The 16,941-nt window shown below is 34.3% G+C and overlaps 1 protein-coding gene across 1 annotated transcript; it reads right to left on the bottom strand.

The window, feature by feature from the left end:
* Positions 1 to 1,190: 1,190 nt before the first annotated feature.
* Positions 1,191 to 14,598, bottom strand: LOC149803760 (UPAR/Ly6 domain-containing protein crok-like). Its single transcript, XM_089953533.1, has 3 exons — positions 14,439 to 14,598; positions 9,428 to 9,559; positions 1,191 to 6,455 (listed from the first exon to the last, which is right to left on the bottom strand). The coding sequence occupies exons 1-3, from the start codon at positions 14,497 to 14,499 to the stop codon at positions 6,214 to 6,216; spliced, it is 435 nt and encodes a 144-aa protein (XP_089809659.1). The 5' UTR covers positions 14,500 to 14,598; the 3' UTR covers positions 1,191 to 6,213.
* Between the last annotated feature and the right edge of the window lie 2,343 nt (positions 14,599 to 16,941).

Here is a 16,941-nt window from a genome sequence, read left to right as displayed (position 1 = left end):
GTAAAAAAAAAATGGGACACTTGGCAGCTATGACATACCCACATGAGCCGAATCCGAGACTAGAACCAATGCAGACAGAGGTGAGATGGCAGTGATCAGTAACGGAGAGCGCTTTAGACCACTCAGAGCCCCTCCAGAGAGAGAAGTAATACAGCAATGCTGACCCATCACCAACTGATTTGTAAAAAGCCAGAAGCAACCAGGTCATGTCGACATACTGCAATTTGAGTTCAGTTGCTCGATTATGTTGAAATTATTGTAACAGAACTGCTGATTGAATTTTACATAAAAATTTTTAATTCCATTTCTAAGAGAAAGTGAATAATTCAAGTCTCATCTTTATGTTTAAGTAATTGATTAAACATGTTACATAAGGGGATCATGTTGTTCTGATCTATATCTCTGTGCTCAGATCTGTTATTTTATCCATTAATTTCACGTTTTATTTCACCGTTTACTCGATCTGGGCAGTAACACTATGGCTGATCATCATATTGTAGATAACGATAACCGAAGTACCATAAGGAAATTACCCCATCAACCATATAGACATAATAAATCTTTTATTCAAATCCTGTCTCAATATGACCATCCATTAACGAATAGTAGCAAAATCAAGATTTTGATATAGGATGTCGGTGCAGCAACACATTCATTTAGAGCCAACTAGACAGTGTGGTGAACAAATGCAAAATTTTAAGGCAATCCTCCAAGTAATTTAAGAGTTAAGAGACAAGTTTTTGTTAATGGACTGATGTCGGACAACGGACAACAGACCATTCCATAAGCTGTTCTGGTCTAAGACCAGCAAGGTTAAAACTGAAGTGTCAAAGTATATGGATGTATTTAAAAATGACCAAACCATGTTAACTGAACTGAATGATGGGCAGCAAGGCATTACAAAGACAGCACAGCGTATTTGATGTTTTTCTTACTACCCCCTTCATTGTGAAGATTATATCCAACATCGGCTTTTCTTGGCATTAATATTAATAAAGGTGCATACATGGCCATGTTTACACTTTATAAGTATATATAAAATTTCCATTCAACATATCAAATTCTGCTCAAGTATCTGTGCTATAAACTTTTCCAGAAGGAAAGAGAAATGAATGACATAAATACAACTTACAGTACAAGCCCCTAGATATCTGAAGCTGGGTCAAGACAAAGAAACAAAATGCATTACGAAACAAGGTAACTTTATCTTTTAATAACATTAGATTGCCTATTTGATTAGCCTGCCTTTGATTTAGCTAAAAAGGAAAACAAATTTCTAATCTAATTTAATGTCTGGCATGGATGTACATACAGGAAGGGATGTACATTGATGCCACAATGATGGCTCTATTGAACTTGTGTTAAGTTGGTCTTGACAAAACTTTCCCCAACTAAAATCCAAAAAGAGAGATACTTCAGGCACTAACTGGGACTGAAAACACAAATGGTTGTTTTCTCCCATTACTAGAATGTTTAACATTTAATACAAATCCTTAAATTTGAAATAATGTTATGGATAGTGATGAAATGTGATTAAATCACAAAACTATGTAGTAAATCACTTATCTTCCTCCATATTTCTCATCACTGTGCAACAAAATAAAGGAAAAAGTAAATGCTAATACAGAGATTCTCTTTACTTTACAAAATTTCATATGGACAACATAATGTACATTTTCTTTTCCATGTATATATATATATATGATGTTACATCTCAATTTAAAACAATAAATCATTCATTAAAACGCCAAAGAAAAGTACCTCTATGGGATATGCACTCTACTGGCCAAAAATAATATCCAGGAATTCAACTTAAGACCATGTCTTCTGTATTAACTGCCAAGTTCTGAAACCATCTCCAATACCATTCAGCAGTAACAAGATATCCAAACTGGCAACTGCTGTGGGTTTACTGGATGCAAGATCAGCACCATTTTCATGTAGGCCCAAATGGACACCATTTGATGTCTTTTGATGAAAACCCCACGTCTCTTCAACTCCATTTAAGAGGAGTTACAACAGGGTTAGACAAGATTGGCACCGTTTTCATCAAGACCAACTGGACATCATTGGTTTTTTGTGAAAAGCCCATGCTGATTTTCAGGATGAGCAATAATACAAAAAATTCTTCCTTATGTCAGACCAGCACAATTTTGATTCAAGAGCAACTAGACACCCATAAAATGTTTCTTGTGAAAACCCAATGCTTTATCGCCTTTCCATTTCAGAGAATTAGTGATGGCAAGATTTTGATGGTAGTATTATTAGTTGCAAGACTGGCAACATTCTCTTTCTGGACCAACTACACGCCATGTCTTCGTCTAAAAACCCCATCTCAACACATCTTTCAGGAATAATGGTATTTGCTATATGACTACCACTGTGTCTGTATTGGGTGCAAGACAAGTACAAGTTTCATTTAGGACCAACTAGACATCACAAGAAGTCTTTCAATGAAAACCCTATGCTCATTCAGAAGAAGTTAAAGCATAATTTACAAGCTGTCTGATTTGGCAGTTATCATAGAGGCACAATTTTTCATTTAGGACCAACTAGATGTCAAAAGTCTTCTGGTGAATTCCCAAGTCAGTATGATTTCCCATTCAAACTTTTAAAGATGACTGTCACACTGAACATTAGATTAGCACCAGTTCATGTAGACTCAAATCAGAAATTTGATTTGACCACTCATCTGGAATAGTGACAAGATTTTCAAGACGGCCACTGTGGCAGCCATATTGGAGTTCCTGACATCATTTTCATTTTGCAGCAACTAGCCCATGTGATGAATATGTGTGTGTATCTGTGTGCGTAAAGTGTTATGGCAATCCTCCAAGCAGTTTAGGAGCAGTGACGACATGTATTACTGGATGAAATGGACAACAGGACATCCCATAAGCTCTTCAAATCCAGATTAATGAGAGTTAAAAATTAACATTCAGGTATAATGATTGATACACAAGTATCAAATACTTTATCCCTTTTTCAGTATGACAACAAGGAAAACAAGTGGTCAATACTACAATAAAATGTTCAAGTCAAATGCAACTCCGCTTTGAGGCATATCTAAAGAGAAAAACCTCCTTCTGCAAAATAAGCTATTCCAGACAGGAAAAGCATTACAAACTTTGACTAGTCGATAATTTAGTTGCTAAAGCTTTATGAAATGATTATTAAAATTTACTAAATCTTTCAAAAATCACTGCTTATGAAATTACACCTGCACTGAGTAACTAAAAATCTTATTGTTATTATATTATCAATTTGGGGCAAATATATTTTTTTAAAACAAGAGAGTATTCAGATCATACAACTTAAATATGCCAACATCTCTGGGAGAAAAAAACATTACAAGTGTAACTGTAATGACTACATGGTATCTAGTTTAAGACTTCCAGACTTGTAAAATCTTCCTTATCATATTCAAAGCATTGCAACTATTTTCTATATACTTTGTTTACATGAGTAAATATATCCTGATTACAGTTTTGATCAATCTATATGATGCACACACACACAAATACAAACACACCATTGAAAAAATATCACACCTATCTTTGTAAAAGACCAAACAACTGAAACATATTTACTAATGCCAGCAGAAACTAGTCTAAACATGAATACAATTTCAGCTGAACCAGAACAATCCAATGCCTTTCAAAAGCAATGAATATAAAAGACAGAAAAAGTAAGGTTTACAAGCTAATAAACATACTGATCTCTTTCAAACAAAATTCAACTTGTATTCAATTTTTGGTTCCCATTTTTAGTTAGGGTTGTTCCATTTAAACATGCATGGTACCCTGGGAAGGCTTTTAAAAATATATCCAAGGGTACTCTGATTATTTAGAGTACAAATGAAAATTACACAAAATTCCAAACTTAATACACTAGTGCCTTCCCTGGCTCTTAAGCAAGGTTTACTGGAACAGCCCTTAGCAAAATCGTGCTTTTTATTTCATAAATACAAATTAATATTTCTGGAAACAGGCATAAGAATCTTCCTTATCCAATATAAAAGTTATAATTGTATAAAATGAAAAGTCGGTTAGTTTTCTTATTTCCACAAAAGTATTTTCATGTACTCACACTTTCAGCTAAATCTTGATGTAAAAAGTTTTTAAAAAACTCATTTATACCTGTAGTGTATACATGTGCTGACACAAGTTAAAGGTTAGTACTGGAATAAAAATCTAAATGCTAATCCTATCCATTTCAAAACGTAAATCAAATACTGTGACAGTATTTTAATTTCTGAAACTCATTCCAGCATAAAACATCCTTTGACACAAAACTGGAAAGTTATATATTCAACAGATTGTAATGTATGGCATAGCATAAAAATCTAGGGTAAAATTATTTTGAAAAATACAAAACTCATCTGAAACCAGTGAAATGGAGATTAAGAATCAACTGTAAAAATTGGACAATGATAGATATAATATTCATTTCACAACACAATTTTGTTCATTTCCCTGACTTGCTGCAAAAAATATAAATGTAAAATCACACTCCAAGTTAGATTTATGCATGCGTTTCCCACTGTTTAAATTGCACAATACTACTATTACAACTGACATCAAAGAATACCTATAACAGATTCAAGACAATTGGCCAAGAGATCTGGGTCAGTAGGACGCTTTCTGTAAATTTATCTCAATGATATATTTCTGTCTTTCTCCATGTTTAATGGCATATCAGCATGATTTGCCCAGTACTGAAGCACCTTGATGCAGCATCATTTGTACAAAAATCTTAATGCAGTTAATGCCAGGATGCTAACCAATTTAATAAATGTCTGTTCAATGGCTTGACAAGTTGTTTAAAAGTCTTTTTAACTGTTTTAACATCATCAATATTTGATTGCAGATTTGTATTATTTGTATAAAATAAAAAGATCCTTTATGCAATAACGCTTTTGGGCCAAATTCTGTCATGTATTCTATTTTTTTGCAATGGCCATTTTGAAGGGAAGACCTCATCGATATAACGCAAAGATGCTTTTTGTCAAATCTGGTCAAATTCTGTCATGCATTTATTCTGTATTAGTAATGGCCATTTTGGATGGTGAATTTCACTGATATAAATTTTAAGGTTTATTTATAACACTTTTCGTCAAGTCTGATTAAATTCTGTTAAGCAATATTTTAGAAGTCATTTATAGGCTTTTATATTTAGCAACCTCAGCCATGATTGATGGCAGATTAACATCATTTGTCTGAACTTAAAAGCTCTTTTCATTAAAGTGCTGTCAAATTTGGTCAAAAGTATTAAACAGCAAATACTGAAGGATGACACACAATACCATAAGCTCACAAGGCTCCATGACAAGATATCCTTTTAAGAGTTGACAATGATGTAAAATTGCTTCTCTAAAAGTTGAAAAATTTCCAGAATTACCTATACACCATAGCACCAGCAAGTCTTGTTTATGGGATCCTGTCCCATGTTCACATGAACTGACCTTTTGTGGGAATGTTAAAGTAAAGGTAACATTGTCAAAAAATATAATAATTAGATTAAAAGCTGTTCATAAGTATTTGGTCAAGATAGTTCTGAAAACATCCCTAAGTTGAATTAATCTAAATGAACTGCATCATTTTTACCTTCATTATAAAGCAATTACTACTGTCTCTGCATCAAATATCTTGCTTGTGTCCAACCACCCCACCACATACAACTAAAATGCTGGAAGAATCATACTTTACCATGTTTTTATTTGAAACCGTGAATGACTGCAGACTGCTACTTTTGCCTTTAGTATAAAAAACCAATCCATGACACTCATTTACATATTTAACAATATTTTTTATATGTAATACATGTGCAGATAAACTGTAAATTTTAAGAAAGTATACTATGTGAGGCAATCCGAAAATGGAATGTTCATTAAAATAGAAGAGTGATACATGTACTATTACAAATAAAGTGAAAAGTTGAAGCCAAATGTATATGGAAATTTGAGAAACAATACACTAAAAAGTTAGACATCCAAGTTTTGTCTGGTAAATTAAAGACAAATGGCATGATTCTGGTGACAAAAAAATGAGTTAACACCTTGAGTCTGAAAATCTGAACGAAAACAAAGAGACAAAACTGAAGAAAAAAAAAACAAAGAGGCAAAAATATTTCAAGATATCTTTCTGGAGAAAAATAATATTGCATAGTTAACTGAAAATTATTGTCAGTCCTAGTTAAAGAAAAGCATCAAAGCTACAATTTTTTAAATACTAACATTGCAAAAGTTGCAAGAAGTGGAACAAAGAACATAATAGCTGGAATGTTGACAGACTCTGCACTGTTGCATCCTTCCTGGTTATTACAGTGGCAGTACTTGACTTTAACCTTGGATGTGCCAGTTCTATCCACACAAACACGGCCTTCTTCACCCCCCACTTCACCATTTACAGCACACTGGCGGATGTATCGCACATTCCACTCGTCATTGTAGTACACTGCAAGAGGACAATTTAATTAGCCACTAGAAAGTATGGCTGTAAAAATCAACTTAAGGTAACATGAAAGGTACCATTTTGTTTTATTTGGATTTTTTAATGTAGATTTAACAATTTTTCAGTCATATTGCTATGATGTCTGCAGTGTGGCAGTTTATAGTGACGTCTAGTACTGGGGCATCATGCCGCAGACATGTAGCATGATGTCCCACCCAGTCACATTATCCTGACACCAGGTCGACCAGTCCTAACACTAACCTCTTAATGCTGAGTGCCAAGTGAGGCAGCTGTTAGCACCATTTTTATAAGTCTTTGGTATGACACAGCCAGGGATTGAACCCACAACAATCCGCATCCGAGGCTGACGCTCTAACCGCTAAGCCACCAGAGCAGTCAGGTACCATTTTTTAAAAAAATCTACCTTGAGTAGGAGAATCCAATGTCCAATGCCAGCAGATATTTCTATACCCATTGTAATTAATTTTCCCAAGAATAATGTTGCTAACTTGCATATGAAATGAGTACTTAAGTTTCATGGTTTATTTCCACCAACTTTTGATTTTTTTCTCCCTAAGATTGACCATTTTTCAGTAAGGTGTAGCAATATATCAATAAAGGTGGAAAACGTAATTAAAAGCTCAGTGGCTTCATTCTATCCCTCAACTGGACATAATCCTTGGCTTTTTTTCACATAACAATGCCACTCACCTCTCCCACCATGAGCAATACTCAACACACTATGTCCAATAAATGTAACTGCTGCCCCACTTGCCCCCTGCCAAGAATATGAATATTCATTTTAATTCTTCTGTACAGACTATTAAAACATTCCAAGAGGCTAATCGTCTCTTTTGTCTCGAACATGTATCACCTGTTGAACACCATTTTTAGAAAAATATAATAACAGCTCAATCATGCAGACATTTTGTGTAAATATGCACTGTTCAAAATGTCAAAGTTAAGTCTGGTTCTCTGACCAACTCCACCAAATTGAATGTGAAACCCAGACCTGAATCAAACATGGACTAGTACCTGGATTTTACCACAACCATCGTTTCCGTTATTTTTGCTTTTATTCTGTATGTCCTTATTTTTTGTGTCACATCCCTATGACTTACAGTTAAACCTTAAGGGTTGGCATGTCTGTGTCTGCAGCTCACTATAATGGAGGTTTGTCCAAAATCGATCGTTTAGTACAAAAGTTGGCAGAAACTGAGATGGCTGGATTTTTTTTTTTTTCTTCTTCAAATTAATGTTACTTTATGAAAAGTAAGTATCATGCACCCTTGATCTCGTCAAATCAGCTGAAAATCATAAAATGTTGACATTCTCAATCTTTTAACTTCACCCATATGCTAACTCATAACCACCTGTTACAGCTCACTGAAAATGAAATTATGACACCTGAATAATAAAAGGTTTCACTGTAAATGTGAATACCACTAAGATATGAAGGGCTATATGTGCAACTCCATTTTCTTGAGTTACAAACCTTATGCCTTATTATGTTATCTAAGGTGCCATGTATTAGAACATAATGTCATGCTTTTTTTTTATATACCAATTTAAGAATCAAGCTTTAATCACGTACCTGTGGTTCTTTGGTAAAATCAGAAGCAGTGTAGTGGAGAAGTGTACTGTGTTGCTGTTGCACATAGCAAGGACAACTGTTGCAACTCACTCATCCCAGTGGCAAAGTAATTGGATTAAGGTTGGCACAATTTACACAACTGTTAACTGATTACTTTACTGTTATAATCCTGCAAGTTTGACCACATGAAGGCAGTTACTCTGGTATTGCAAGTGATAAGGGGGTTAAATGTGGTCTATGATGTCTTTCGAGTCTTTGATTAAAAATCATCCATCCTTTGGCGAAGAATGGATACAAAAGATATGACTAAAAAATGATTTCTGTAGAAACACTCAAGTACTTTTAACATTGGTGCTGCCTTCTTTACTTGCTATTTCATTATTCACATAATTTCAAGTTAAAGTCTATTGAATAATAATTTACCTGTCCCTTGCTCACACTTAAAACTAATGCAACACAACGCTGGTTGAACATTAAGCAACACATATGAACAACATCAAAAGTGCAATAAAATACTGTATAAAGCAAGACATGCTTCAAATGTTAATTAACATAAACACTGCTGATCCAATGAGTGAGGATGACACTGATATTGCAATCAAACAATGGATAACTGCCTTAACGAACTTCTTGATGATCAAAACTGGACATATTATTACTGGGTGAACTTCAAAGGGCACCACAAGCTAAAATTGGCCTAAAACAAGAATTCAGTTTCCTCAGCATAAAGTCACACACTAAATTTGGTTTAAATCCAACAATAACAATCCTCGGTAAAATTCTGCAGTGGAAACCATAGTCAAGAGAATAGGCAATCAGGAGGCATAACTTTCCTAACTGATGGTGTGGAACACCTCAAATTATACTTTCTCAATGTCTAATCAATAATCAATAAAAAGTCAAAAACAATTTGGTTGAGATCCAAAAAGCGCAGGTAAAGTTATATTGCAGACTGGGCAATCAGTGGGCACAACTCAGAAAATGCTGGAAATGAACCAATTCAAGGTCTTGTGAACACAAAGCTGCAAAACAAATCTGCTCTGAAATTTAACAATACCTGGCCAAGGTGTAGAAATTAGTAAGATAGAAGAGCAAGCAGAGGTCATAACTTGTTTAAATGATGACAGATGGAAGTCAGAACTCTATGGTCTTGTCCATATAATGCTCATACCAACTTTTATTAAATCCAACAATTTACAACAAAGTCATCTTTAATCTTGTGGAAACTAAACTGTTGATGCATGGAGAGACAAAGAAAACAATGTTATTACAATATGGCTCCACCAACTTCATTCAATGTGTCCTAATACCAAACACAGAATCTATGGACATAAAGGTTTACCGCCTAGTATTTGATATCCATCAATATTAATATACCCACCTTCCTGTACTATTTTGCGACACAATGTAGCCTCTGGTGGACACTCATTTAGATTGAATGTTCTGTTATTGAACCAGTCTGCACAATCATGCTGGAAGTACGAGTTGCACTCGTAGCACTTGATGCTGGCTCCTGAAAATGACAATTTATTGAAAAAATCACTCAGGTGAAAATTAATAAAAAAGGACTTCACATGATGTACAAAGTAAGACAAGTTCAAAAAGGCTGCAATATACAATGAGAAAAAGGTTCAAATACTGCTTAGTATTTATCAATATGCAGCATAGCGATGCAGGGCCCATGAAATGGGTAAAATGTTTTAAAAAATCAAACTGGTAATTATAAATGCAAGATAATTTAACAATATTCTGTACATTTTTTGCTATCGATTTGTCCACATCATAATTTTTGGTTTCTAATGCTATATGGCCTATTCAAAGGCACTAATGACCAGTCTTGTTTAACTTTTTCTGTTCAGATTAGCAAGGATTTAATCAACAAGATAGTTCAGGATTCAAATGACCAGGCTTTGAACTGCCCAACTTTGCCCTAAGTGCCTGAGGTAATTTCTCCCTTCTTAGCCAAGTCAAGGCTGCAAATTCTGTGTTCACACAATAAAAAAGACATGAGTGATTTCACTACATGTTTCAGATCTGTGTAGTTGACAAAGAAAATGTGGCTATTAATTGTCTAGACAACTTCTTACAATAATGGAGTATTTACTTAGGTATGTAAAAGTACTTAATATGAAACTAAGTCTGAAAATTGGCATCTGAGGCATCTGAAATGAATGTTACCACTGACCGGTGAAGCATACAATCCTGGCAGTTTGATGTCAAACTCTTGTAGTATCATCTGCTTGGACAAGAACCTGCATTGTTAATTACATTGGAGAATTGGAAAAACTATTTATAAATAACATTAATGAAATTAACTGGCAAGATGTCACAATCAATTTGGTTATTGAATTCTATGTTCAGCTGGTCTGAAAAAAACACTACTACTGCAAAATGGGCTAGGAAAATCCCTAAATTCAACAATTTGTTCAATCACAATGATTTTAAATGGATGTACAGGATGGTAGATTTGGCATTATTCATGTAAATGTGCTGTTAAAAATGACAATGATTTTAAATGGTATATTCTGGATGATAGATGATTTTGGCATTACTTGTGTAAAGGCATGGAAAAAAATGAATATGTACATGGACCAGAGATGCCTGCCAATCATGGTTGTCCTCCCCAATGTCGCATTTTGGACAATTGTATTGGTAATCATGTTTTATCAGTTCTTTCATTTCTTTCTATGTTGTACATTTCACAAATTAAAAAAAAATATAAAATGAACAACCATCATCAACACCAACACAATAAAACGGAAACTTAATGAAGTGTCAAGCTCTACAAAACCGGTTGTCAAGAAAAATAGCCAATATGAAATGAAACACGCAAACAAAATTCCAGTCATTATGGATGGAGTGAGTATTCCTATCTAAAATATTGTTATTGGTTGTTTAATTTTCAAGGTTTTCAAGTCGGCTGGAATGCAATGGAACACGCTACACAGCACCCTTATTTGGATAAGACCTCAACCCCCAAAAATATAAATATTAGGGTCGATGTCTTACTTTGTAGGTCTATACATGTTCCTTATTATAGCTGAAGACACATGGGTTATGTACGTGCATTTACTCATTTTAAATTAAATATCAATTGTTCATTTAAAATTTAACACTAATTTTCTTTTACCCCATGTCTATTCAATCCTGATTATTGAATGCTCTGCACCTTATCTGTTACCAAGACACTTCAGGGCTCGAATTTAACACAAATTTCTTTGTAGCCAGAAGGACTAGTATATTGAGAAATTTACTAGTCCTGCCAAATCTTTACTAGTCCTGTTCACAAAACATCATCGCTTTCGTGTATGTTTACCGATTCAATTTTAAAGTTCGAACAACCCGCAATAAAACTGGATGCTGTGTATTTGTTTTTGCGAACTGCGTACACCAGTTACACCACATAACGTTCTTTTCCTCATCATAATTCAGCCATTCCCTGTCTTTGTTCATTTCTTCTGAAACTTTCCATTACGCTTTTAACTATCATAAGAATTATTCCTCATCATTCTCATTCAACTTCTCCTTTTTTCCCCTGTAGCTGAACACTTTCTATCAAATGCCACTTTTTGCCCGTCTTATAAGGAGGGAATTGTGCCTTGTTTTGAAATATGAGATGTTATAGTATAGCTGATGCAAATTATTTAAAGCAAGAAAAGGAATGGCACAGTGTCCTTCATAAGAAAGTCAGAGCAAGAAACACATTTCAAAACTCGTCTTTGCCCTCTCCCACAAAGACTTAGCTTCAGTGGATGTTCTGCATGATCAAAGCAGTGACTAATGTAAACAGTTATAAAATATTAGCATCAGAAGATTGTTAGTTTCAGCTTGGAAAAGGTGTGTTCCCATCAAACGAAGCCATCTGACACTGCGCATTTTATTTAACAGCTCTAATTAATCAAACCTCAATGTATTGTTGAAATTAATACTAAGGCGGAAAATTTTCAAATCTTAGATACCAATGCTCAGAGATTTTAATTCCCAACAAATGTACGGCATTCTGCTCATTGTTCATTCTTGTAAGGGAAAAATATAAAAACTATTCTTATCATCATAGAAAAGTAGTTGTATGGAAAGGATGTGTCAATAACATAATCGTAATAAACCGATTTAATTCTTATAATTATTTTGATGGAAATGTAAAATATGTAGTTTCCTGTTTGTGACTGTTGGAGCATTTGGGTAGCAAGCAAAAAATTATTAAAAAACCAAACCGTAAACCAAAAAAAAACGTGCAAACTAATATCTTTTAATAGTTTTTGCTGTGTTCTTTTGTGTGGTATACCGCTTTGTAGTTTGTTACTGTAGTTGAGTGAATAAAGTGTGATACCAGGTCATTTTTTTCAATGAATTCGTTATCAGATTAATTAGGATCAATTACCAAACTTTCGCTGTTAATGACGGGACAATAATTTGCGCTGTTAAGTGAAGTGCTTAAAAATTGTTATAGAAACGCACCTTTCCAAGGCAGAAATTGACTTCATCTTCTCATGCTAATATTTTATGACTGTCTTTAATAGGGAATGGCATAAACAAACACCGACTACTTATAACCGAAACTTACTAGCCCATCGCTAATTTTTGAGCCCTGCACTTATAGATGAAAATTATCGCTATGGAATATTGCAATAGTGGCCATGTACTAAACCTTTGTCTAAATAAGAATGCATCCAGTGGAATCATCACAACTGAGGGTAGTATGAATTTGTTCATCAATATGTGTAGCTTTCTTTGGGACATCAGTGTGCAACATTCAATCCGGACTGTACTGGATCACACCTTAGGTTCATTTCGTCCAAATATTTGTGCATACTTTAACATTAGTTTAGTAGTACAATGTAAGACATAGCACGTTTTGTTTTAGTGCTGTCTTACTATCCAAATAACAGCCTTGTATAGCGAGTTCCAATGTTGATATTGGAACGAGTAGTGAAAGTTTCAGGAATATCTCACACATTTGGCAGCATATATAGACACTCATCCACTAATTGATGTGTAATTAATATACTTACTGTGCTGTCTTTATCATGGCGAAATGAAAATATGACACTAGCAAATGGGCACATTTTTATGTTCTGTTGACATGCATTGAATTTGTTGCAATGCAATGGTAGTCAAGGTAAGCCCAAGTATGTTTAAGTAGGTTCATGTGGCAGATATATTTCTTGAATGAAACGAGACGATGCTTTACAGTTCCAACAGGCATAATATATTTTTATTTGTTTCATTAACTTAACCTCATTTTGGCATTCCTGGCTTTCATCGCTTTCCAGCCAACTGAAATGTAGGCCAAAGAAACTTGAAAACATGTCCATTTCTTTTGTGAGAATTTGAATTTATTAGAGAAAAGACTTCAGGGTAAGTAAAGTCTGACAAAACTTAATAACTTTACTTTGTAGGAAAGCGTCGCTATTGGTTGCCAGTTGAGTGTGATATTTCTGAAAATCTGACTCTCGTTATAATGCCAGTCAACATCATAACACGCTACACAGTGCCATTATTTAGGCAGTAAGACCCATCACCCTCCAGAACAAAAATATTGGGTGATGTGTCTTGCATTGTAGGACTAACATTGGTTTAGCTGTATGCACCTCTAAGGGCATCTAAATAATGACCTTCCAAAAGGAACATGGATGTATACGAATCCAAATGAAGTGAATAACTGCCACTTAAAGATATACAGAATCAAATTCTAAAATGACATCCGTTACTGAAATAGTTGGTACTGAATGCCTACACGACCCACGTGAATTGTACTCTAGTCAAGTGTGGCTTTGTCAAATTATTTACAGGTATACAGATATGGGTTTCCAGAAATGGATCAACAAGCACGGGTGCTTGTATCATTGCTTACAATTTATCTAGCAAGTCATACATGCAGACCTACAACATCAAAAATACATGTATGACCTCTACTGCGTTTCATTTCTTTTATTTAAGTGCCTGAAGGGCAAGCTATTCGCGTACAGTCCAGCTAATAGTTTCTTGTAGTTACAGAGATAATTAATTTTAACGTTTATATCTTGAAAATATACTGAAAGATGATTCTGAAAAGTGAAATGACCTTTGCATTCTACTTAGTACAGGAACAGTACTTAAGTCTGAAGACCTTCTGCACAGTACAACGGAGATTTTTAAAACAAAATATTAACAACAAACCACTTTTTAAAAGCAAAGGTTTATTGCGGTGGTGAAAAAAATATATATTTAATTAATGCTGAAAGCTCTTAACAGTCTCAAATCATTCGACACGCAATCTGAAACGTGATAATAAAATATGAGTAAGGAAAACGTCCAAGATGGCCGAGATCAAGGTGAATGCATCGAAAAGTTCCATTCTCAGCATGCATCGGAAAATAATACTAGCTACTTTAAAATTAACAAAACCTTACCTATTTCAAATAGAACAGCTGCTGTAAAGACTGCAGCAAAAGCAAAAACGACCCACTTCATCCTCCCGATATATCTGTTGCCTGAAAATAACAATGCAACTTAAGATCGACTAGTGTTGCCAATTGGACAAGCGGAAGAAATGAGCATGCGTATTGGAACCAGGTACGAATTGCGTCGTGAGAGGCTCAGCTAAGGGGAAAGGGCGATCTTGAGGTCAGTCTAATGATACAGCATTTAATCTCTGTTACCTCCACTTTTCTTATATTTTGTTGTTTGCCTCTTTAAATTAATACAATAAACTGTGTCATGTTTAAAACTTATTGGAGATTTTCTGTTATATTATTACGTACTATCCTATTCATATTTGACTTTTTACTACAATACTCATTGCGCAACAACTATTTCGAAACGCTACATTATTTAAAAATCCCACGTGATCACCTCTATTATATATCGTCCGACACCCTAATTTGAAGCTCCCATATTTCGAAGAGTTCACTCGAGAGAACGTGTCTGTCATTAACGTCACAAACACAACACATGTTTACCAGAATACCTAAATACTGGAGATAGAAGGGGGAAAATATAATCAGTTAAGGTGTTCATTTTACACTTTTTTTAACAGCAAAAACGTGTTACAAAGGATGTGCCAGAGGAAATGTCACGAATGTGGGAAAGTGGGGCAAACGCCCAAGAACTGACAAGACAACAAAAGAAATAATAAAACAACAAGAGACCCACCACATTAGTGAGATAACAATATTCCCAAAACAGATAAGATAGCAACAAGCAGGAGAAAAAGAAAACGGGAAACAAGAGCATAGACAGCAACCGATTAAGCAACAAATGGGCAAACAGTAACAACAACAACCAATAGAAAATAAAAAAGAGGAGTAAGAGTATTGACAAGAACTGACCCAACAACACAAGGGCAAACAAGAACAAGTACCGAATGAGAAACAAAGAGAAACACATAAAAAAAATCACAGAATCAACAATAAAATCCAACAAAGGAAACGAGTGAACAGCAACAACAACAAGGAAAGTAACAAGAACTAACAAAAGAAGAAAAAGAACAATCACAAAAACTAAAAGAAACCCATAGAGAGAAACTAACAGACGAACATAAAAAGAACAGAGAAGAAGAAACAAAATCTAGAATATCTATGTCAGGAGCAACAACAAATAAAACACCAATCATTATCAACATCATAAAAAAGTGATAGAAAAAGACAAATCAATATCAACATCAGAAGAATATGATAGAAAAAGACCAATCATTATCAACATCGGAAGAAAGTTCAAGATAAAAACCAATCATTATCAACTTTGGAAGAAAGTGAAAGAAAAACACCAATTCATGTAGACATCAGAAGAGAGGTACAGAAAAAGACCAATCAATATCAACATCGAAAGAAAGTGAAAGAAAAAGACCGATTAATATATGCATCAGAAGAAAGGGACAGAAAAAGACCAATCATTATCAACATCGGAAGAAAGTGAAAGAGAAAGACCAATTAATATCAACATCGGAAGAAAGTGACAGAAAAAGACCAATCATTATCAACATCAAAAGAAAGTGATAGAAAAAATACAATCATTATCAACATTGGAAGAAAGTGAAAGAAAAAGACCAAGCAGTATCAACATTGGAAGAAAGTTCTAGAAAAAGACCAGTGATTTTCAATATCGGAAGAAAGTGAAGAAAAAGACCAGTCATTACCAACATCGGTTGAAAGTGAAAGAACAAGACCAATCATTATCAACATCGGAAGAAAGTGAATAAAAAAGACCAATCAATATAAACATCAGAAGAAAGTGAAAAGAAAAAGACCGATCAACATCTGAAGAAAGCAAAATAAAAAGACTAATCACCAACATCGGAAGAAAGCAGAAAACCCAAACATTATCAACATCGAAAGTTAGTGAAAGGAAAAGACCAACCATTACCAACATCAGAAGAAAGTGACAGAAAAGGACCAATCAAGATCAACATCAGAAGAAATTGAAAGGAAAAGACCAATCATTACCAACATCGGAAGAAAGTGAAAGAAAAAGACCAATCATTATCAATATGGGAAAAAAGTGATAGAAAATGACCAATCATTATCAACATCGGAAGAAAGTGACAGAAAATGACCAATCATTATCAACATCGAAAGAGAGGGACAGAAAATGACCAATCATTATTAACATCGGAAGAAAGTGACCGAAAAAGACCAATGAATATCAACATCAGAAGAAACTGATAGAAAAAGACCAATCATTATCAACATGATAATAAAGTGATAAAAGACCAATCCTTATCAAAATCGGAAGAAAGTGAGGGAAAAAAAGAGAAAACAAAGACTTCTGCAAATTAAAATATAACGAGGAACTATAGGAAACAAAGTATGACATGCAAGAGATGGACTGTCGATCAGAAATTACATAAATAAATACAAAATAAAATAAAATACAGATAATAAAAAAGATCCGTAAGGACGAAATCCCATACAACCA

The sequence above is a fragment of the Sinohyriopsis cumingii genome, chromosome 3 (assembly GCF_028554795.1).
Source record: "Sinohyriopsis cumingii isolate HCF-2022 chromosome 3, ASM2855479v2, whole genome shotgun sequence".
NCBI lineage: Eukaryota > Metazoa > Mollusca > Bivalvia > Unionida > Unionidae > Sinohyriopsis > Sinohyriopsis cumingii.
This window is presented reverse-complemented; position numbering and strand designations above follow the sequence as displayed.